At 49.1% G+C, this 23,214-nt stretch overlaps 1 protein-coding gene, 1 non-coding gene and 1 pseudogene across 3 annotated transcripts in view; 1 reads left to right on the plus strand and 2 right to left on the minus strand.

Annotated features, from left to right (window-relative positions):
• Positions 1-23,214, plus strand: part of RAD54L2 (RAD54 like 2) — an 88,286-nt gene that overhangs the window by 63,301 nt on the left and 1,771 nt on the right. Inside the window, exons 3-21 of one of the 2 annotated variants that reach the window (XM_039837891.1) lie at positions 1,403-1,604; positions 2,508-2,647; positions 3,107-3,223; positions 3,548-3,774; positions 4,484-4,666; positions 4,797-4,930; positions 6,113-6,309; positions 7,362-7,704; positions 8,368-8,545; positions 9,734-9,985; positions 10,203-10,321; positions 11,509-11,627; positions 13,383-13,482; positions 14,238-14,443; positions 14,865-15,037; positions 15,540-15,736; positions 18,042-18,241; positions 19,691-19,780; positions 21,934-22,026. In XM_039837891.1, coding sequence (XP_039693825.1) covers positions 1,403-1,604; positions 2,508-2,647; positions 3,107-3,223; positions 3,548-3,774; positions 4,484-4,666; positions 4,797-4,930; positions 6,113-6,309; positions 7,362-7,704; positions 8,368-8,545; positions 9,734-9,985; positions 10,203-10,321; positions 11,509-11,627; positions 13,383-13,482; positions 14,238-14,443; positions 14,865-15,037; positions 15,540-15,736; positions 18,042-18,241; positions 19,691-19,780; positions 21,934-22,026 — 3,270 coding nt within the window. The remainder of the gene's footprint in view (positions 1-1,402; positions 1,605-2,507; positions 2,648-3,106; positions 3,224-3,547; positions 3,775-4,483; positions 4,667-4,796; positions 4,931-6,112; positions 6,310-7,361; positions 7,705-8,367; positions 8,546-9,733; positions 9,986-10,202; positions 10,322-11,508; positions 11,628-13,382; positions 13,483-14,237; positions 14,444-14,864; positions 15,038-15,539; positions 15,737-18,041; positions 18,242-19,690; positions 19,781-21,933; positions 22,027-23,214) is intronic. The other variant, XM_039837892.1, reaches the window with a different exon arrangement.
• Positions 19,311-19,416, minus strand: LOC120582677 (U6 spliceosomal RNA). The gene has a single exon (XR_005647613.1). It is a non-coding gene; the product is annotated as a U6 spliceosomal RNA (small nuclear RNA).
• On the minus strand, positions 22,380-22,498 carry LOC120582505 (uncharacterized; annotated as a pseudogene).

A 23,214-nucleotide genomic window follows, 5' to 3' on the forward strand; every position in this document is an offset into this window, starting at 1 on the left:
GCATTTATGTAACTTATGAAATGATCCCCCCAATAAGGCTAGTACCCCCTGACCCCACACATAGTTATTACCATATCATTGACTATATTCTCTATGTTGTACTTCACATCCCTGTGACTTTTTTTGTCACTGCTAATTTGTACTACTTAATCCCTTCACCTTTTCACCCTCCACCCTCCTTACATGTGGCAACCATCGGTTTGTTCTCTGTACCTGTGAGTTTGTTTCTATTTTGTTTATTTAGTTTTCTTAAATTCCACATATAAGCGAATCATATGATATTTGTCTTTCTCTGTCTGACCTATTTCTCTTAGCATAACATCCTCTAGGTCCATCCATGTTGTCACAAATGGTAAGATTTTGTTCTTTTTTTTATGGCCGAGTAATATTCCATTGTGTGTGTGCGTGTGTGTGAGTGTGACATCTTCTTTATCCAGTTGTCGGTCACTGGTCACTTAGGTTGCTTCCATAGCTCAGCTATTTTAAATAATGCTGCAGCGAACATGGTGATACATCTTTTCAAATTAGTGTTTTGGATTTCTTTGGATAAATGCCCAGGAGTAGGATTGCTGTGTCATATGATAGTCCGAATTTTGGTTTTTTGAATAACCTCTGTACTGTTTTCCGTAGTGGCTGTACCAGTTTGAAATCCTCCCAGCAGTGCACGAGGGTTCCCTTTTCTCCACATCCTCACTGACACTTGTTTGTCAATTTATTGATAATGACCATTCTGACAGGTGTGAGGCTATATCTCATTGTGGTTTAACTTGCATTTCTCTGATGATTTGTGATATTGAGCATCTTTTTATATGTGTATTGGCCATCTGTATGTCCTCTTCGGAGAAATGTCTCTCCAGGTCCTCTGCCCATTTTTTAATCCGATTGTTTAGAAAACAAACTCCTTGAAGGGAAGGAGTCCTATATAAAATATTCCTTGAAATATCTAGGACAGTGACTGCCATGTTTTAAGCCCTCGTTAAACGATTGCCGAATTAAACGAGTGAACACTTCAAGGCACTGAAAGGAGGAGTTTCCTCTCTGTTGGCGGATGAGACTTGCTTAGAGTCATACAAGTGAGTGTGAGCAGTATTTGGAACCCAGAGGTCCCTTTCTGAGTAGTCCAAGGCCATGAGGCCTCCTTACTCTGATCGCAGTGCTAAATTATAGCGGGAGTGATGGCTCTCAGTTTCCGTGAGCCTCTGGTAAGTCCTCGCAACAGCTCTGAAGCGTGGGCATCCCTTTGTCTCGTTTTACAGACATGTTGAGGTTCTGAGTTATGTAAGTAACTCGCCTTAGATGACCAGCTAACAAGCTGCTGAGTTAAGGTTTGAACCCAGATGTGTCTGGCGTCAAAACCCAGTGAAAGTTGGTCCCTGGCACCTCTTTCCCGTTGTCTTTTCAGACCCATCCCTGGAGGACATGTGTGGCACTGAGTGCGCCCAGCTGGGGGAAGATGGGCAGCGGCCACCACGGTGCACTTCAACTACCTCATCTCAGTCTGAGCCTTCAGAACAGCTTAGGCGCCACCAAGGCAAGAGCCTAGCCTCCGAGGACCCCAAAAAGAAGAGAGCTCAGAAGCCCTCGCACATGAGGAGGAACATACGGTGAGCCGTGCTCCGGGGAGGAGGGGCACAGAGGGAGCAGAGCTCTCGCCTTCGTCCAAGGCGGTCAGTAGTAGAGGCCTGGTCTGAGCAGGGAAGCCCTCTCTCCCGAGGAGAGGGGTGGAAGCCGTGTGCCCCAGTGAACAGTGACGGCGCAGCGCAGGACCCCAGGGCCGGGCCGTCGGAGGGTGCGGGCGGGTGTGGGTGGCACTCGAGCACTGCCGGGGACGTAGGGTGCTCTGGGTGGGCTCCGTTGCTTCCTTTATTTTCTCCTGATGTCTCAAAACAAGAGGAGATAAAAGAAGTTGAGTTCTGCTCTTCTTAGACCTCAGCTTCGGTTGGCAGGGGACTGTCTGGTCCAAGGAAGGGCTTCCTCCTTGAGCTAAGAAATCAGCAGATGCGAACATCCTTAGCGACTCAGTTCCCCAGCAACCCCTCTGTCTGCCAGACGGCAGTTTTGCTGTTGGCAGGAGATAAACGATGTGTTTCTCTCCCCTACCCTCATCTTTTTTTTTTCTTAAACATAATGACGACTTTAAATTATTTCTCTAAGTTGAGGAAATAAGGATGTATAGTTATCCATAATCCTACTTTGCCAGTTACCAACTCAGTTTTTGAATACTGCTTTTCAGCTTTATGAATCACATGTTGCTGTACTTTACTCTTGGTCCGTTACGTGCAGAGATGCGTTGGCGGGGGCATCTGTCAGGAAGTTAAATAATATGAAAACTATATAAGCCCAGAACCACCTGAGCCTTGAAGTCCCCCTCTTTTTTTTTTTCTAATTCGCTCATTGCATGGATTTAGCGGGACCGATGTGGCTTCTCCCACCTCAGCAATCTGAGCTCGGCAGTGATTTCCCGCCGTTGCTTGACATTTCATTGCGCGCTCTCATTTAACGTTTAGGAAGCTGCTCCGGGAGGATCAGTTGGAGCCAGTTACCAAAGCAGCACAGCAGGAAGAGCTGGAAAGAAGGAAACGCCTGGAGCAGCAGAGGAAGGACTACGCAGCCCCCATTCCCGCCGTCCCTTTGGAGTTTCTTCCCGGTGAGCAGCGGAGGTGGCAGGAAATGCCCTGTGCTGCGGGGCGGGGTGGAGGTGCTCGGCCAGCACGGTGGTCAAGGACACATCTGCAAGAAGGTCGTGACCTCTCAGGAATCCTTGCGAGTCATTCAGCTTCTGAGAGCACACAATCAGAGGAATCTCATTTTAAAAGTTAAGATGGATAAAAACGTACTTTTCAAATTGATCTTATTTAGATTTTTTTCCCCCTTAACTGTGGATCTTAACATGCCAAGGGATCGGGACCTTTTCTAGAGGTCAGGTGGATGTGAGGAGAAGAGGGAATTTGGAAAGAAAGCTGAGGCTTTTGAGAAACCTCTACTTCTCTCCTCGGGGGACAGTCGCGGTGAAAGCAACAAAGGAGGCGGGGGGGTGAATCCTTCTGGGAAATAACGTTTGAGCTACTTGTGATTTTGACATTCTCTTCCACCTTCCTTTCCATAGAGGAAATTGTCTTAAGAGCAAACGATGGTCCCCAACTGCCTCCTCGAGTCTTGGCCCAGGAAGTCATTTGTTTGGACAGTAGCAGTGGCAGCGAGGATGAAAAAAGCAGTCGCGATGGTAAGATCGAGCCGGAGGTGCCCTTTCTTGCTCCTGACCCAAAGTTCACCCTGAGAGATTAGCTGCACCTCTGAGCAGAGGAGAGTCAGTCCTTCCTCGTTCACTTTGAAGTCTGACTGACTAAGCTCCCTGAGTCGTCATGGTAAATGTAAGTTTCTCTCTTGTCTTAACTTGAAGCTGGAAGAGAGAAATAATAAAAATCGAAATTTTTATGAATGACGACAGTTCTGCCTTTGTTTCCGTGATCTTTTGCTATAGCAACGGGCAATAAATTACCTCTGCCCCTTGGGTTTTGTTTGTGTTTCGTTTTGTTGGCTGTCTCAGAGGTGATCGAACTGAGCTCCGGGGAGGAGGACACTCTGCACATTGTGGACAGCAGTGAGTCCGTCAGTGAGGACGATGAGGAAGAGGAGAAGGGTGGCACCCATGTGAATGACGTCTTAAACCAGCGCGATGCCCTGGGCCGGGTCCTCGTCAACCTGAACCACCCTCCGGAGGAGGAGAATGTCTTCCTGGCCCCGCAGCTGGCACGGGCGGTGAAACCTCATCAGGTACAGCCGATCTCGATGCCTCTTCGTTTCCTTTCAGCATCCTTGCTGTGGACATCGCTGGCTGGTGGTCCTTGGCATCACGGCCTCTGAAGTACTTGTTTGGTACCACAAGCGGCTGTTGGAAAGGCCTGGTCCATCTTCCTAGCAGTTGATGCTTCAGGATTCCTGCCAAATGGGAAGGCACAAACCTCGGGGTTGCCCTATCATGTAGAATGCGCTGGATCTCTTGGCTTAATAATCTTGAGCCTCCTGTGAGAACTGCAAGACTGACTGAGACGCTCTCTGGAGAGCAGGGCTTTGGTTAGGAAGTAGTTAGGAGCAGAGTAGTTTGTGCTGCCCAGAGCCTGGAACCAGGACCGTGAGTGGAAGTCCCATAAAGGCAAAGGTCACTCACCATGAGAACTCTCATAGTCAGAACTGCTGCTTGTGGAATGGGCAGCCAAGGGCAGCCAGGCCAGGCCGAGTGAAAGACCCTGTCAGGAATTTGGCACTGCCGATTCTTGCCTGGCATGGGCCACTGTACCAGGTGAATGTTCTTCTGTGTTTTGTCCGAGACCGTCATCAGCCAATAGACTGTAGCCGTCCACACCAGCTGTCTGATGTAGTACCTGCTCATTTACATAATTTTAACTAATTCCAAAGTAAGTAAAACTGGAGCACTGGCCTTTGCCAGCCCTTCTGACATTTGTCTTTGTGTGTCCCTTGTCAGATCGGCGGGATCCGGTTCTTGTATGATAACCTGGTTGAGTCCCTGGAGAGGTTTAAGACCAGTAGTGGCTTTGGCTGTATCCTGGCCCACAGCATGGGTCTGGGGAAAACTTTGCAAGTGATCTCCTTCGTCGACGTCCTCTTCCGCCACACGCCAGCCAAAACTGTCCTTGCCATTGTGCCGGTAAGAGTTTGGGAAGGCACCCCTTAGTCACTCCTCTGAAGAAATGCCTTACCGGGCACTAAAAAGCTGGATGAGCTCAACTCTGGGCTTGTTCCTTAAAACTGTCTTTTTGGACTTGGCTCTCTGACAGGTTAATACTCTTCAGAATTGGCTGGCAGAGTTCAACATGTGGCTCCCAGCTCCTGAAGCCCTTCCAGCTGACAACAAGCCTGAGGAAATCCAGCCTCGGTTCTTTAAAGTCCACATCTTGAATGATGAGCACAAGTAGGTGGCCTGCCCTCTCCTCCGTGCCCATTCCCTTTAGACTTCTCCCCGGGACCCGGGGTCAGGGCAGTCTATTTGGGTGTGTGTCCTGCCCTCTCAGATTCCTTGGGTTTCTTGATGTGTCCCTCGCGCTCTCCCTGCTGCTCATCTTTTCTCTACCTACCCTTTCAGTAAAGTCGGAGTTACGTAGCCTGGGAAACTTCTTGTGTTGCGCTTGAGGATGCTTTTATGTCCTGAAAAATCTGTGTGCATGGTCACATTTTCCACGTGTATAGTAGTAAAATTCCACATGATGAAATGAAACTTTCCATCTTTTATCGTTTCGCCTGTTACCTTTCTCATCAGTTCTCCAGTTCCTTCTTTTAAGCACCGATCTATCGTTGACCTTTAATGGTACAACTTCTAAGCTCCGAAAGGTGCAAACCCTTTTTTGTTTTAGATTTAAATAAAATTATTTATATTCCCACTCCATGGAGTTAACCCGATTTCCAAAAATCTAAAGCTGTTTCTTGATCCAAGCCAGCCATCCGTGTTCTCCCCTTGTTGACGGGGTGCTGGGAAGGCAGACTTTCTTTTCCGTAGAGGCTGTCTTTTGTGACGTTTGGTCATGCTCATCAAAATTAGGGGACTGTGAGTGGCCTCACAGGTGACTGACCAGCTGCTCTTTCTTAGATTTCAGGACTGTCAGTTCACATGCAGTTAATGAAATATAGCCAGGGCTCAGTTTTTAGGAGTGAGGGGACTGTGCTGAGTGTCATCTTGTCTCCGCTGCTCACTCTTTGCTACTACCTGTCCTGGGCTCTTTATTCCCTGGAGCCTGAGCAGGTGAAATGCAGAATGTCGCCCTTGCTTTTAGTACCTTGTATTTACTATGGGAATAGCTTGAAATCCTCTCTCAGATATAGACTTGTAGTCATGCACATACGTCCAAGGGGGTTGTCGCTTTTGTTTGCCTGGTGCTATTGAATTTCTGTTTTTGCTGTTTAACCATCAGTGACCCAGTCCATCTTCAGTGCAGCTAGCATCTCCAGGAGGCTGGGACAGTCCTTGGGCAGCTGGCCAGTGCTGTGATGCTGCCATGTGAAGTCTGTGGCCGCAGGAGTCAGCGCGGCTGGGACCGTGAGGAGCTCTTCTCCGGGAGCGGTGGACGCGATAACGTGTTCTCTCTGTTCACTCTTGCAGGACAACGGCAGCCCGTGCTAAAGTGATGGCTGATTGGGTGTCAGAGGGTGGGGTGCTGCTGATGGGGTACGAAATGTACAGACTCCTCACCCTGAAGAAATCCTTTGCCACAGGTAGACCGAAGAAAACCAAGAAACGTTCTCACCCGGTCATCATTGATCTGGATGAGGAAGACCGACAGCAGGAGTTTCGAAGAGGTGGGCAGCCTACCCTGGGAATGCTCTTAGCGGTGTCTCGGGACAAAAAGTGGTGTCTGCGGTAGCACCTGCCACAGGTGAAGCATTATCGATGTGAGTTGTGTTTTGTTGTAGCGGAAATCCCGGTCCCCAAGATAGGTGGGGTGACCTCTGGCTCTCAGAGGTCCCGCTCTCTCTGCAGGCCGTGGACTTCTGGTTAGGCCACGCCACAGACTGGCTCTGAGGAGACGGCCCTGCCCTTCTGGCCCCGTTTCTCCCTCAGAACAGTTAGGAGAGTAACTGAGGGATGTTCTGAGACAGCCTGAAGAAAATGTTTATAAAATAAGTCACTGAGATACAGAGTAATAATAATATTGTTTGTGACTTTGTAAAAAACAAAATTATCCCGCTTTTTTTAGTGAAAGCCATTCCTCTCGTAGTTCTGCTCCCTTTTCTAAGGGGCCTTTGCCTATTTGGGAGAGTATTTTTAGGGTTCAGAGGCTGTTGCATTTTATAGTTCTCTTCACCTGTGAGGTTGTGTTTGTTTTAGGTTTCTGTTACAAAGCTGGGAAGAACTTGCCTTTTAGCAATGACTGGCAGGTCACTCCAGGAAGTCCTTGTCCTTTAGCTAGCTCCCACTAGCCAGCCCTCTGCTGGCATCAAGATGTGACTGACAGTGGCAAGAGCCACCCGAAGTGTCTGGATTATTGCTGTCTCATCCAGGCTCATTTTTAATCCTAGGCTGGTGCCGTGTAGAGTCATGTTGAATGCCGCCCAGTTGCTATTAACCCCAGGAATGCAAGTCAGTTTTACTCTTAGACTAAAGGGGAAAAAATAAGGAGAAGAAAGAGGGAAGAGATACTTACTTCAAGAGTCAACAGGCCAGGCTAACGTGTCCCTCCAAACGCGCAGGAGCCTGAACGGCTGGCTCCCTTTTACCAACGGGGGCTGACTCTTGCTTTCCTGCTTCCTTCATTTCTTCCTTCTCCTCCAGGGTACACCCCTACTTCTCATATTGTTGACTAAGACCAGGTCCTGTCACCCTCTGACTCCGGATCCTCTTCCCTCCCCAGAGTTTGAGAAGGCCTTGTGCCGCCCTGGCCCTGATGTGGTCATCTGTGACGAAGGACACCGCATCAAAAACTGCCAGGCCAGCACCTCGCAGGCCCTGAAGAGCATTCGCTCTCGTCGTCGGGTGGTGCTGACCGGGTACCCGCTGCAGAACAACCTCATCGAGTACTGGTGCATGGTGGACTTTGTGCGCCCGGACTTCCTCGGCACCCGGCAGGAGTTCAGCAACATGTTCGAGCGCCCCATCCTGAATGGGCAGTGTATCGACAGCACGCCTCAGGACGTCCGCCTCATGCGGTACCGCAGCCACGTGCTGCACAGCCTGCTGGAGGGCTTCGTGCAGAGGTGAGCCAGCCTCCGCCTCATTCCCAAGTCCTCGGAGGGCCCTGGTGTACAGAGCCTGTACACCCTGATGGGAGGCACCACTGCAGGAGGGCCCACCCTTCCACCTCGGGCAATAGTGAAACTTCCCTTTTTGTCAGGAGCGTTTCCTGTATAGCTAGCAGAGGACAGATACTGTTTCAGTCCTCCGACTGTTTGGCCTGGAAGTGCTTCTCTCAAAACTTAATCTGTAGTTACTAGGGATACCTGCTTTACCTGCTGAGAAGTGAGGGAGAGCTCGGGCTCTGCTGACTGGGGTGAAAGTATGGAAGTGGCGACTCTCAGGGGCCTGGCCTCGCCGTATCAGCTTCTCGGTACATGTAGCTTAGGCTCCATGTGTTTCCTTGTTGCGATGGCATACGTGGAGAAAGCTTAGAGAACCAGCCCCAGATGGGAGTAAGAACCTGGAATTCCCCTGGGCCAGGCCACTCTGCCTCTTGCTTTAGTTTTCATCCTTAAAGTGAGTTTCCTCTTGGTGGTCGCTGCAGCAGCCCTCATTTGCAAGGCTGCTGTGAATGTGGAGATCCTCAAGAAGGGGGCGTGGCAGAAATGCAGGGTCCTGTTTTCACCGTGCACTGACCCTTGCTGGCCCCACTGCCTTGTCGATTCTGACCTCTGCCTTCGTAGGAGAGGCCACACTGTGCTGAAGATTCATCTCCCTGCCAAGGAAGAAAACGTGATCCTGGTGCGGCTCTCCAGGATCCAGCGAGATCTGTACACGCAGTTCATGGACCGCTTCCGAGACTGTGGTAGCAGCGGCTGGCTGGGGCTGAACCCCCTCAAGGCTTTCTGTGTGTGCTGCAAGGTGTGTTGAGGCCCCAGAGAATCACGAGATAACAGACTAGGATGTATAGGGCCCAAGGGAGTCCTTGATAAAGGAAGATTAAATCAGAGGGGCCGCCTCGGTGCCCTGCATCGGAGGCCTGGGGGCTCCAAGGAGGGATGTGTTGGCTGAGTTTGCACGGTTCCTAGGCATAGACAGTGATGCTCACGGGGTCCCTCGTGGTTGTGCAACTCACCTGTGCAACTCGTTATACCAAACTTGAAAAATCACTTCCTTTCTCACTGATTATTTTACTCAGAAAAAGGGAGTGATGGTGGAACATTGTGGGGCAGCGTTTTCGACTGCTAGCATGATCAGGATTCAAAAACTACGTAGCTCAGTCAAATTATTAGGGGTTCCTTCCATTGGATTCTGTGTTTAATCAGACCGAGACCTCTTTTATCCCGATAATGTGCCAAATGGTTTGGGGGCAGCAAGGCCCAGGCATCTTGAGCACTAAGCCTCGTGAGCAGGTTGGCAAACCCTGACTTGTCTGTGACCTGGCCAAGTGCTTTCTGTTGCCTCACGAGGGACCTTTTCTTTGGCAGCTCTCGGCCAACCCATTGGGCATTATTCCCGATTGACCACTGTTTTAATAAGTCAGCCGAAGGTGTGTGTCTGGGGACAGATGGAGTTTCCAAATATTTCTCTCGTAACTACATCCTGGAGACCAGGGCCAGGAATCTAAAGCAGACATGCTCTGTGAGGACAATGCTGTGCTAGTGCACTCTTCCTCCCCGGGAATTCTCAACTCCTGCCAGGAATAGTCCCCGAAATGACCTATGGTTGGTCATCTAAAAGCCAGCCACATTTGTCCACAGGAGAGAGCGGTTTCGTTTCATACGTTAGTGAACTGTAGCCACTCAGCGAATAGGAGCATGCTTGCTGAATAAGAATAAGAACACAGGCTTGTGACACGTGCCGGCGTCCTGGCATGTCCCTGGTGTGAACTCTCCCATCCACGTGTCATGGCAGTCAGAGTCGGTTAGCGAAAACGAACGTGCAGGCTCTTTGACTCTGAGGGGGTTGGGGACACTTTACTCTTTGGTCGATGGTGCGTGCTGGTGCTGTGGGAGGTGTGCATGTGTCAAGGGCAAGCTTCCGGACTCCCTGGGACACCGTTACATGGTCGTCTGCCCCGTGCCACCTCTCTTCTAACTTGAACCTCAGATCTGGAATCACCCCGACGTGCTGTATGAAGCCCTTCAGAAGGAGAGCTTGGCCAACGAGCAGGACCTGGATGTGGAAGAGCTTGGCTCAGCGGGGACGAGTGCCCGCTGCCCATCGCAGGGGACAAAAGTCAAGGGCGAGGACAGTGCCTTGGCCTCCTCGATAGGAGAGGCAACCAATAGCAGGTTCCTACAAGGGGTCGGCTTCAACCCTTTCCAGGAGCGAGGCAACAACATTGTCACGTACGAATGGGTGAGTCAGGCAGTGCTCCGTGGACATCGCACCGCTGGGAGGGACCGGCGTGGGGCCCACGCGGGAGCGGGTGGGGGTGCCCAGTGCAGCACACTGCCAAGGTCCGTGCGGGGAACTCCAGGGCCTGCCCGTGAGCTGCTGTCTCGGAGGGCGAGAATTCTATTTCTGGTGATCTGGCCGTGGGCCTGCTTCAAGCTCCCTCATTTCTCTCCTGCAGGCCAAGGACCTTCTGACTAATTACCAGACTGGAGTCCTAGAGAACTCGCCCAAGATGGTACTGCTATTCCACCTGATCGAGGAAAGTGTGAAGCTTGGGGACAAGATCCTCGTGTTCAGGTAGGAAGAGAAATCCTATGTGATGCTGTGTGTCTCTGGGAAGAGTGACTCAGCCCCTGCAGAGCGAGACTGTCTGGGGTCACACCGGCCCCCTTTTCTCTCTGCATGCTTCTGCAACCCAGCGCTTCTTGGGAGGACCTTGCCTTTTGTCTCTTTCTTGGAGTTTTTTTGTTTTTGTTTTTGTTTTTTTTTTTTGTCCAATGCAGTTTCTCTGCAGAGAACAATTTAAAACCCGAGGCTAACATTGCAGATTGTAGACTAATCTTTCAAGTTGTGGCCCAGGCCAGATGTGGCTAGTGGCCTGTTTTTGTACAGCCTGAGAGCTAATTTTTACATTTTAAAAGGGCTTTTTCAAAAGAAAAAGAGAAAGAAGATGCAGTAGAGACTGTATGTGGTCTGCAAAGCCTGAAAATATTTACTGCCTGGCCCTTTACAGAAAATATTTGCTGACCCCTCTGTTTCTCTTCTTTTTTTTTTTTTTTTTTTTTAAATAGTTAAACTTTGTATGTAAGGCCAACTAAGTCATGTGATTTGTTCCAGAGTCACATTCTCAGTTTGGCCAGAGCTTTTAGTCCCATCAGACTTGACTCCTCAAGAAAACAGACATAAAGTAGCTCGCTTTTCCTTTGTTCAGACTAGATTATGCTGCACTGAGTGCTAAGTGGCAGGAGCCTGGCTTGGGAGCTTTGGAGTGAGTGTTCCCATGTGTGACACGCTCTGAGAGGACAGCAGTGGCTCTAACTTGGGGAGAGCCTGCTGGTTCTGTGGATCACTTCAGAGGAGACTGGCTATGCATAACTTGGAAGGAGCCGGTGCTTCTTCGCCCCCGTGAGACCCCTGATCTTGCCCGTGGCCTGTAGTTGGATCTGATGTGTACTCGTGCCTTGTTGCTTTCTCATGCTGATGTTATTCGTTATTACGCACTGAGCTAAACCCCAGAATTTCCCAGCAGAGGAAGTCATAGGGCAGAGTTTTTTAGTGGGATGGTGGTAATAAGTGTGTGGCTGACTCTGCTCCTGTGATGAGCTGGGGGTGTATCCTCGGTGGTTGTCGGTGAGGTCTCCTCTTACAGGGGTGTAGGTGGTGGGAGCTCCCGCCGTCAGAGGGCTGCATGTGACTGTGGGCCTGTTAGTGAACGAGGTACCCTTGGGTCTGGGAGCCTCTGAATCAAATGTTGTTCCTTTCAGCCAAAGCCTTTCCACCTTGGCTCTCATCGAGGAGTTCCTGGGGAAACGAGAAGTGCCCCCTCCACCTGGTGCCGAGGGGCAGGGAGTACAGAAGTGGATGCGGAATGTCAGCTACTTCCGTGAGTTCATTGCTGCTTTGTTCCCGGAGCCTTGGCAAGGTCTGCTCAAGGCTTCCTTTTCTCTCTCTCTTCTCTATTCTAATCTCCATCAGATGCATAGGACTCTGGTTAGCCAGGAGCAGGGAGATACTGGGGGCGAGCACTATCTTGGGGAGGCCCTGGGCTGCAGGCTGGATGCTTAGGTGAGTCAGGGGTCGCGCAGAGAAGTAAAAAGCCTAGGCCTTGTCTTCGTCCGAGACGTGACAAGTCGAGGACAAAGCGTCCCTGATCATTTGCCCTCACGGGTTCTAGGGAGGACATAATCATCATGGCGGGGATGGTTGAAGACGACCCTCCGTGGAGGAGGCGGGCCTTGCACTAGACTCCAAAAAATGGGGAGACTTTGAAGTTACAGAACTAGGGTGACCCAAAGGTCATTCTAGGATGAAGTAACAGAGTGAACACAAGCCGAGGTCATGTATTCTCTATGGGGGAGATAGCATCCCTAAAGGGTGAAAATTGGTTCTTGAGGGGATGAAAAAAATTTTAACTTTTGAAGTATAAGGTACAAATATGCGTATAGTAAATAAACATACTATATATCTGTGATATTAAAATTACATGGGTGGGGGCATGGTAATTGGTAAAAAATGTATTAAAAGGTACCTTAAGGGGTGGTAATGAAAAAAAAGGTTGAGAAATATTGACCTCAGGCACTTACTGGCCAGATACTGACATTTGGGCCAGATAATTCTGCTGGGGGGGGGGGTGGGGACAGGCATGCACATCCTAGCACGTTTAGCAGCATGGTCTCTACTCACTAGATGGCAGTAGCATCCACTCAAGTTATAACCACCAAAAATGTCTCCAGGCATTGCCAAATGCCTCCTGTGGGTGGAGGGTGGAGAAATCACCCTTGTTGAGAAGCACTGAAGGAAAGAGTTAGGGAAATGGGGGTTCGGGGGGTGGTGAGGAACCCCGCAGCACAGGGTCTGGCGTGGAGCCCTGCGTTGACTATAGGCTTGCCCAGTGAGTCAGTGCCGAGCCGTGCTTGGAACTCCTGGGAACTCGGGTTGGAAAGGCAGGTTGCAGGGCTGACTGAGAGCCGTAACACCGGACAATTAAACCGATGCTTCCTACAGCTGTGGTGATTAGTTCTCCAGGTGGTATTCACACCCTTTTCTCTGCTTTCCCAGAGGTGACCAGCGAGCCCCCCTCACTTATTTGTGTTTCCTCTTCACTAAAGGTTATCTTTTCTCCTTTGAGCTTCCCCCTTTTCATGCAGATGTCCCATCTCACAGCTCCGTATTATTCATTTTATGTTTCCTTATAGCAAGTTCTTAGCCTTAGGAGCTTGATAATGCAGATTCCTGGTGGAGGAACATCGTTCATATCAAAACACAAGCCTCTTGGTCCTCCTGTTCTCATTGGGACTGAGGCAGAGAGGTCACCTGAGCCAGTGTCGACCGAGCTTATACATTTAGGGGGATTCTTATGCACTCTAAAGTCTAGAAACCTTGGCCTTAGAATTGACCCAAGATACTAGAGGAAGAAACATAATTTATGATCCTCGTTGCACATAAGAATCCCCTGGGGGTATTTTAAAATTATAGATGCCTGGGTTTCATGGTGGACCCCTGGAATGCCCAGGTGGTAGAATCTGAGCACTGTGGGGTGTGTGTATGTGTTTGGGTTTTAAAACACCTTCACCCAGTGATTTGGCTGTGCACCCCTGCCCTCGTCTCTCCATTTCTTGTGGTTTTCCTTCTGCTCTAGGGCTGGATGGTAGCACCCCTGCCTTTGAGAGGGAGCGGCTCATTAATCAGTTCAATGATCCCAGCAACCTCACCACCTGGCTGTTCCTTCTCTCCACAAGGTGAGTGGATCTGGGGAGGGGAGGTCAGAGGGCTATGGGTTGTGGCCAGGGTGATTGGCCACATGGGCTGGTACCCCAAGGCTCATCTGATTTCTGTTAGAAGAGATCTGCTCAGGTTTGTGGCTTGCTTTCGAGGTGAGAGAGAGGACACCAAAAGGAGGTCGTGTTAGAAGGGCAGTCGTGACATCGTCATTAAGTTCTTTGAGACATTCGTTAGCAGTGGTCATAATTAGCTTTTCTCTCAGGAGTGTTCTGAGGCTTAGACGATGTGATGAATGTGAAGGTGTTTTAAGAAGCAGAAAGTGCAGTATAACTGTACACGGCTGATGGCACTGTTTGTCTCATGCCAAGCAGCCTGACGTCTCTGCTGCCTCCCGCCATCAGAATGCCCTTGATAGAGTATGAGCCAGTCATTCTCCTAAGCTTAGACTAAGTGCACCAGAAACATCTGTATGCAGGTGTTTCTCTTCACCAGGTGACATCACTCTGGGGCCAGGGCGCAGGGCCCTTACTCGTTATGGAGGGTGGAGAGTGGGCTTTCTCAGCGGGTGGGCACCCCCATGTCGGACGTTTAGGGCCTACTTTTCAGTGTTTGAGGACATCTGCTATTCATCATCAGGACAGCAGACTCTTCCAGTACGTTGTGCTTGGGACAAAGAGCATGATGTGAGGGAAGGAGTCACAGAAGGTAAAACCAATTTGAAAGCCATCCTTAGAACTAAAGGCTCCATGATTGTCGGCTTGTGTTTTTAAAGGGCCGGGTGCTTGGGCGTGAATCTGATCGGTGCCAACCGCGTGGTGGTGTTTGATGCTTCCTGGAACCCTTGCCATGACGCTCAGGCAGTGTGTCGGGTGTATCGTTATGGCCAGAAAAAGCCCTGTCACATCTACCGCCTTGTGGCTGATTTCACCCTCGAAAAGAAGATCTATGACCGTCAGATTTCCAAGCAGGGCATGTCAGGTGGGCCATCTTTCAGGCTCGGAAGAGGCACATTTATACAGGCTGCCATCCTTCTGTGTCAAGCGGGGAGCGGAAGGGCAGGATATGGGGACACAGATAGGCTTTCAGTCATAGAAAGCCAGCCGTTCCTCCCATCTCGTTCTGGTTCAAATAATTGCTTCAGAGGGATTTGACCTCAGCTTGTTGAAGGTGGGTTTGATGATGAGAACTGAGCTAGTTATGCAGGTTTCTCTTAAATTTCCATTTCACCAGGACCTCAAGCATGGTCTTTGACTTTCAGATGTGGAATGGCCTAACGTGGTTTAGATATTAGTGACAATAATGCCACCTACAACCTCTCTTTTCCCTACTGATCTTTGTAGCTGTGCCTTTGCAGTCTTCCTTGCCACGTGCCGATTTTCTCCACGTCTTCTTCTTCTAGATCGGGTGGTAGATGATCTCAATCCAATGCTGAATTTTACCCGGAAGGAGGTTGAGAACCTACTGCACTTTGTTGAGAAGGAGCCAGCCCCTCAAGCATCCTTGAACGTAAAGGGGATCAAGGAGCCAGTCTTACAACTTGCCTGTCTGAAGTACCCTCACCTCATCACCAAGGTAAGAACCTGGTATGCATGTAATGCCGAGTGCGTCCGTTTCCAGCAAGGGAGCCTTGTGTGGCAAGCTTGTTTTCATCATCCGAACTTTTGTTTCATGCAGGCAACACGAATTCAAGTGGTTCTTCTTCCCCGCATGCAGTGCCCATCCCCATCCCTAGTCTGGTCCTACCAGTGCTAAGGTCAGCCATGTGGAATAATTTGGCCAGTGTTTTTTCCTAGCAAGAAGAGGGATGGCAAGTTCTAAAAATGTAGTCTGTTACTTCTCTGAACTCTCCCATCCTTTTGATGTGGAAGGCAGCCTTAGATTGTCTAAAGCCAACGCTGGGTTAGAGTTGTGAGTTACACTCTTGAGAAAAAGACCGTCAACCTGCCTGTGGATCTGCTCTTTGCTATTGCTGGAGACAGCCAGCCCTGTCTCAGTTTCAAAATAAGGCTCACTGTGTATCAGCCATGTTAGCACAAAGACTGGTAATTAAATCAACATCCTCCTGTGTCCCCAGGAGCCTTTTGAGCATGAGTCATTGCTCCTTAACCGAAAGGATCACAAGCTGACCAAGGCGGAGAAAAAAGCAGCAAAGAAAAGCTATGAGGAAGACAAACGCACATCAGTCCCCTACACCCGCCCGTCATATGCGCAGTATTATCCCGCCAGCGACCAGAGCCTGACCAGCATCCCTGCCTTCAGTCAGAGAAACTGGTGAGTTGCCGAAAGGCGGGGAAGCTGTGCTGCTGCGCCAGGCCCGGACTTTTCCACTGGTTTGTGTTTGAAGCAGAGGGAGAGACCACAACTTGCTCTTTGTGGCTGAGAACTGACAGGTGCTGCTCCTGAATGAGGTGCCGAAGCCATTCAGCGGCCCTGGCGTTTAAATGGCTCTGGCTGAGGACTGAGCTCCTGGCCTTGTGAATCAGGAGAGGCCTTTTAGATTCCCGGGAAGTGCAGCTTCCTAAAACAGAGAGGCCCAGCTCTCCTGCACAGCTGCCTCATATCCATAGCATCTTTTTCTTAGACCTTGCTTAGCAATGAGGTTCAAGGATGAAGGCCAGGTCTCCGTGAGTCTTGGATTGTGGTCAGTGGATTCTGCTGCTCCTACTAGGATTGCATTCCGTGGCTGTGCCACGATCCTGAGGGAAAAATATTTTTCTTGACTACAACTTCTAGAACTGTTCAGAATACGAACAGGATAAAAGCCAGTTGCTAAGGGAGAGAGGGCTTTTTATAAGAAATTATGGAACAATTATCTATGGTCTTTTTTTTTTTTTTTTTCCCCATTTTAAAAGCAAGGTGCCTCAGAGCCCGCACCACAATTAGCTGCTTGATTGGTGGTTTGCATTTTTAAATTGTTTGATTATCTCGAATTAAAGATAATTATTTTATTTGAGTGGGATAGATTAAAACTTTTTCTTAAGAAGAGTCCATGTAAAAAAAAAAAAAAAACTTGCCAAATGAGGTTCTAAAGGAATTAAATAAAACCATGTAAGATTTTATATAAGACTCTAATTTTTGATGAGTAAATTTGCTAATTTTAATGTATAAGATGCGTTCAAGTAGAAAGTCACGCTTTCAAAGCCTTTACACTTTATTTCTGTCATTTTCCAAGATGCTATTGCCTGGGAGTGTTCTCCTCTCTTGTCTTCCACCCGTTGTTCTCTTTTCTGGGCTTTTCCATGTAACAGCAGAAATGGACTAAGCCTAAACCCAGTGGGAGAAAGCCATGTGGTGTCCAGGGAAGGGGGTGTGTGACAGACGGTCTGGGCCGTGAAGAGATGTTAGCTCCTTTTCTGGCCCAGCTCCAGCCCTGTGGGAGGCGGCAGACTCTCAGAGCATTTAATGAGCCATTCCTGCTGATTCCTGTCCTGTCTGGTTACATGAGAGGAGGCCCTCCTACCCAAATCCTCACCTCAGCCCTTGCAGAGTATGGGGCTCGGGCTAGGTTCCTGTTACCTTTCTGACTCACTGACATCTGGCCAGGGCCCCTAGGAAGTAGGCCCCAGTCCCTTGAGCCCACTGTGCTGTCTGGCCTGTCTGGGAATGTGGGGTCCATAGGGCCCAGGCAGCTGGCTGCCCAGAGGTTCGTCATTCAGACAGGAAAGAATGCATCGGTCTAACGAGGTCCCTTTTCTGGGACTGAAGACCAAGATGCAGACTTCAGAAAGCATATAGACAGGAACTTAATTTCAAAAGTCTTAAATCAGGAGTAGCTTTCTCAAGGTACCAACATCTGGTTGAAGGGAAGGAGAAGTGTGAGGAATGCATCACTGACCACGGGAGAACACTTTGGCGTGTTGGCAGTAAGAGATGCACAGCCTGCGCTCAGGCTGGCCATGGGCCTGTGCCATTTAGAAGCCTGGCTTCTGTGCACAGAGTTTTGGCCGCTGCTGCTTTTGTGGTGGTTGTGACGAGGCAGGTACTTTGGAGACCGGCCCCCGGAGGAGCCCAGTGAAAAGCAATGCAGAGGAGAGGGGAGTGTCTGCATTACTTACTGAAACTTGATGTTTCAGAGAGTAAAGACAGTTAAAGTTGGACAAATGGTCTCTCAAGATGACCTGAACACGTGACCTCACATGGCCCTTTTTCCTTGGGTGAGAGGGAAAATCCCATCCATTCGTCTTCAACTTAGCATGCACTATGTCCTGAGGAACTTTTCTTCCGTTGGTGCGTTGTTGCCTCTCCCTAACTTTCCTGTAAGGACCAATCCCTAATGTATGTAGACACCTCCAGTTCCAGAGGAGCGGGTGTCACCTCTCATCTCCTTAGAGAGGTTATTCCATGGACATATAGCTCTTCTCGGACCCTGAGAGGCTTTATCTCTCACCACCTCTGGCTCTGCTCTGGCTCGGTCCTGCCTCTGGTCTTCCTTTGAATCGGCCACACCCTGTAGGTCTCCCTCTCAGCAGCAGCTGAGGCTGAGGGATGGGGAAGTTGGAAGAGGCTCTGCAGGCTGCGCGTAAAGGAAGTACGGCTCTTCTGCCGAGCTCTGAGTGTGCTTGTCTTTCTCTCACAGGCAGCCAGCACTGAAGAGTGACGAGAAGCCCGTGGCCAGTGTCCGTCCTGTGCAGTCCACCCCCATCCCGATGATGCCCCGGCATGTCCCACTGGGAGGCGGTGTCAGCTCCGCCTCTGGCACAAACCCGGCTATGAACTTCCCGATCAACTACCTGCAGCGTGCGGGCGTCCTTGTGCAGAAGGTGGTCACCACAACAGGTGGGGAACTCCCAGGTTCTCTCCAGGGTGCTGTCCCTTTTCAAGTTACCGTGTTCACTCAGGAATTTGAGCACTTATTAAGCACCTTGTGTATTCTGGGCCTTACTACATTGGCACTATAGGTAAAAAAAAGACAGCCATCCCTTATCTCGAGGAGTTTGCACTGTAACGACACATCTTAAGAATAATAGCATGAAACTGGGTCTTCCTGAATGTGGCGGTTGGGATAGACTCCGAACACAGCGGAGATTGTGGAAATGTCACTGGGACACAGGGTCAGTCGTCTGAGAGACCTGTGAATGTGTTGAGTCTGGCCCGACTGCAGGGTCAGCTACATATGAAGGAAGCTGTCAATCTCCCTTCTTAATTGGAAGACCTGAATGTCATTTGCTGCTTTCTTCGTGATTTTGTTGTGGCTCGAGCGTGGTAGACCAGTGGCAGGTGTGTGGCCCACGGTCCTTGTGATCCGCCCTGTGATTCAGGGTAATGGGGAAGGAAAGCATTTCACGATGCTGTTTTTCATCTTGCTATCTAGAAATATTCATGATCTATAAATTTTAATGAAATACCTTAACTGATTTTTTGAAAATGAAAATAATACATGTCCATGGTAAAAAAAAATTCGAAACAAGTGAAAACAAAAAGGGAGCGTCTTGTAATCACACTTCTCTGCTGATGCCTGAAAGTGTCCTTCACCCTCAGCTAGGTGTGGCGCGATGCCAGGGCGGGCAGGCCACCCCTGGGACCTAGCGTGATGTGGAGCAGACACGCAGATAGCTTGGGGAGGGAGAAAAATACATAGAAATAACCATTTGAACCAAAACCTTTTTTTCCTTAAGAGCAGAAAAATTATAATTTTTATTACAGAAAGAAAGGGGGCTACTTTGCTCCAAATAATATTTATATGGGACCACGTCATCACATTAAAGCTGTATGTTCACAAAATATATAGGGGCATTAATTTTTTTTTAATTTGTTTTACACTTAGTTTTTTTATTTTTTAGTTTTACAATTCAATGGTAAGTCACATGTATTGCATTGTGTGTTCACCGCCAGTAGTTAGATTTCTTAAAACTACGAAACACTCGCGAACTTGCATGTCATCCTTGCGCAGAGGCCGTGCTATCTTCCCCGTACAGTTCCAGTTTTAGTACGCGTGCTGCCGAAGCGAGCATGCACCAAAACTCTTTCTAAGCCAAAAACTCCATGAATTTCTAATTAATTCGGGGGAAAGATGATCAGATTTCTAAAAAGTTTGTTTTCACAGTATTCTTTGTTTCGACAGTTGTGAGAGGTCCTGCTCGCTTCGCCCCCTCGGTTCTGAGCTCTGCTCTGCCGAGCGGCTTTAGGAGAACCACTGGGGAGCGGGGTGGATGTGGACTGTGCGGTTCCCTTCCCCGCCTCGGTCAGGCCCACGTCATCTAAACCTGAGTTCTGTGTCTTCACTAGATATCGTTATTCCTGGACTCAACAGCTCCACAGATGTGCAGGCAAGAATTAACGCTGGCGAGAGCATCCACATCATCCGTGGGACAAAAGGTGAGAACCTGACCAAGGGCTGGTGCCGGAGGGGGATGGGAACCATCCTGTAAGAGCGTCACATGCAGGGGAAACATGAGAAAGTGACTCTTCTAGTTCCTTAGTAGGTAGAGGTGGGCCCGAAGGATATCTGTCAGTAGCCTAAAAGAGAGAGTGAGGGTTCCTGCATTTCTGTATTTTACCATTGCTTCTGTGGAGAATCTTGGGGTGGGCTGGGTAGATAGCGTGTTTCGTATTGGTCTCAGCCTACTGATGACGATGCTAGCAACGCCTAAGTCACCTGGTCCTGTAATTCCTGTGTAAACATCCTCCCCCCCCCCCCCCCCCCCCCCCCCGCCATAGGCATTGCCCCAGAGCCAGTGTTGTGGCCAGACTGGCCCTTGTGGTTATTGTGATTATAAGACACAGCAACCATCAGGGAACTTTGAAAAGACAACGTTTATTACTCACAGTTCCTGGAGGGTACATGGCTTGTTCGAGGGCCTCACAGGGAGATCGTGGGTGGAGAGGGCGAGCGAGAGTATGAGCCTCAGTCTCTGTTTTTATTAGAGTTCAAGAATGGGGTGCCTAGGGCTTTGCGGTTCACTCTTTATTGGTGAATTTAAAACATAAGAGCAGAAATTTGAGCATGAGAAAAGAAAAGCGGGGTCACTAGGTTACCTAGTTTACCCTGGTTACCCTGGGCTTTCTAAAAGGGGAACTTCATGGGTGGGGGCCCCCTGGTTCATCATCTAGTTGTTTAGCTAGTCGTGGTGTCATACAGCTGGAGCTTGTTTATTGGAGATGGATGTCTTTGAAACAAAAGCTTCGGCAATCAGAGCTTAACGTCTGGCACTCAGTGCACACAGGGAAATCAAAACTAGAGGGAAGGAGCTGTGGAATGGGTCCTAAGCCAACATGTGTGTTACTTGTGTCATCTTACCCACTTGTATGGAGTAGGGGCAGGTCTCTAACCGGGAAATGTATCGGGAGGATGAATTGGTATACATCGATTGCTTGGCAGAATTTTCAAGTGTCGTAATTTTAAAAGTCTACTGCCTCTGGCCACCTCACATGGGGAGCTGAGATTGCTGGAATGAGAAATCTAGGCTGGGCAGCATCAGGACCCTCTCTAAATCTGTCATTTCAGCCTTTACTTTGTGAGGCTCCCTGAGCTCCCTATTCAGTAAGGAGATTTTGCCCTAGCCTCTGTTGGGTCAAAGTACCTTGAGGCTAAAGGAAAAGATGCCACGAACTACATGACACACAGAGAAAACCGTACCCAGCCCCCTTACCAGGCTCTTCCTGGCCCAGAGCAGGAGTTGGCAAACTCTGGCTGGCCCACCAGCCAGACCCAGCCTGCTTCCTGTTACCATACCTGTGAGCTAAGAATGTGTTTTACATTTTCAGTTGGTTGGGGAAAAAAACCAAAAGAATAATATTTTGCGGCAGGTGAAAATTATATGAAATTCACATTTCAGGGTCCATAAATATTTTTAGATCATAACCATGACCAGCTCTTTTCCTGCTACAGAATTGAGTAGTTGCAGGAGAGATCTAACGACTCCCAAAGTCAAACATATTTACTAACTAGCCTTTTAAGAAAAAATTTGCCGACCTCTGACCTAGAGGCAGCCCTAACCCTCCAGGATTGATCAAAAGACATACCCAAGACAAGGGAAGGTGAATTCGTACTGCGTGGGAGTAGAACGCAGGTCTAGAATTAGGCCTGCCGAGGGAGAGAGCGTTGGGGCAGTAAGGCTCCTTCCTCCCAGACCAAGAGGCGGACCTGGGCCAGAGCACCTCTCCTTCACAGCACCCACGTGTTCCCTCACTGCATTTAACCTGTCTGGGTAGTTCCTGGTACTGTTGTCCAGCTCCCGCTCCAGAGGTGAGCTCCATGAGACAGGGCCCTTTTTCAAAGGTCTTACATGCTTCAGGGTCTAGAACAGTACCTGGTACGTAGCAGTTGTGCACATCACTGTTTTTGTGGAATAAGTAATAATATTGGGCCACAGCTCAGTCACCCCACTCCTCATTTCAGGGGTCTTCAGACAGGGTGTGAGACCCAATTTTATAGCTGCCTCCCAGCCCACAGTCCCTAGGCCTGGAGTTTCGCAGGGCTGGCAGAGTCCAAGCCTGCTCCCAGCAGTCTTCCTCATGTCTCTTCTTAGGGACGTACATCCGCACTAGCGACGGGCGGATCTTTGCTGTCCGGGCGACAGGCAAACCAAAGGCTCCTGAAGACGGTCGGATGGCCGCCTCAGGTATGGTGGCTTCCACCTGTCTGTCTCTCTATCATCTATCATCTGTCAATCATTTATCTGTGGGTTTTTTGGGGTTTTTTTTGTTTGTTTGGTTTCATTTATAATTAATTTATTTTTTGAATAGTTAATGTCTACCTGGTTCATAATTCAAAAGGTACAGAAAGGGGTAAAGTGAAAAATAAGTTTTTCTCCCCCCATACCTCCAGCCATCCATTGCTCTTTCCTGGAGGCGTTGCTCTCATTCGTTTGGTTTTTAGAGATGTTCTATACGTATACGTGTACGGAGATATGTTTCTGTCTGTAAAAAAAATGTATGTATATGAGTTTTCTTTGTATTTTTTTTTTTATTTTAACGCCTACAGCACGTGGTATTTCTGGGAGGTCTCCCATCCAAGTACTAACCAAGCCCAACCCTGCTTAGCTTCTGAGATCAGACGGGATAGGGCTCGTTCAGGGTGGCATGGCCGTAGACTCTTTGTATTTTTAAAACGAATGCTAACTTACTGTAATGCACTGTTTATTCCTTTTCACTCACCAGCGTAGCTCAGGGCTCATTCCTTGTCATCGCTTTAGATGTGCCTCATTGAAGGTTGGGCCAGGATGCCATCAGATGGGTGTAACACAGTGTATTCCCAAGTTCCCTGTCCTTGGACATTTAGATGGTTTGGCTCCACCATTACAGTATTGGCGCCTGGTCACGTGGGTGTATCTGTAGGATAACTTCCTAGGAGTGGGATTGATTCAGATCATACTCTGATGTGTGTGGCACATCGACCCCTTAGGAACTCTTGCCCAGGTCCCCTCTGTCGAGGTGTTTCTCATTTATCCTTCCTCCGTGCAGTCTGAGCTAGACTACTCCCATTCCCAGCTTTGACTATGGAAATGTTCACACGTACTGACCAATCGAAAGAGCAGCACTGTGAACACCGTGTGACCTGCGCCCAGGTCCAGTGACTGTTACTGTTCTCATAAACATTCTTTGGTCTCTTTCGACTATTTGTAAATTGAAGACATCAAGTCATTTACCCCTAAATATTACAGTACACACCTCCTAACTATTACAACACCCTTGTCACACTGAAAGAAAATGAAGAATTCCATAGTATCCCCTACTGTCCAGGCCATACCACAGTTTCCCCTGTTGTCCCAGTCGTCTTCCATGGCCGCGGATGTTTTGTTTTTAAACCA

The sequence above is a fragment of the Pteropus medius genome, unplaced genomic scaffold (assembly GCF_902729225.1).
Source record: "Pteropus medius unplaced genomic scaffold, Ma_sr-lr_union100, whole genome shotgun sequence".
In the NCBI taxonomy this organism is placed as follows: domain Eukaryota; kingdom Metazoa; phylum Chordata; class Mammalia; order Chiroptera; family Pteropodidae; genus Pteropus; species Pteropus medius.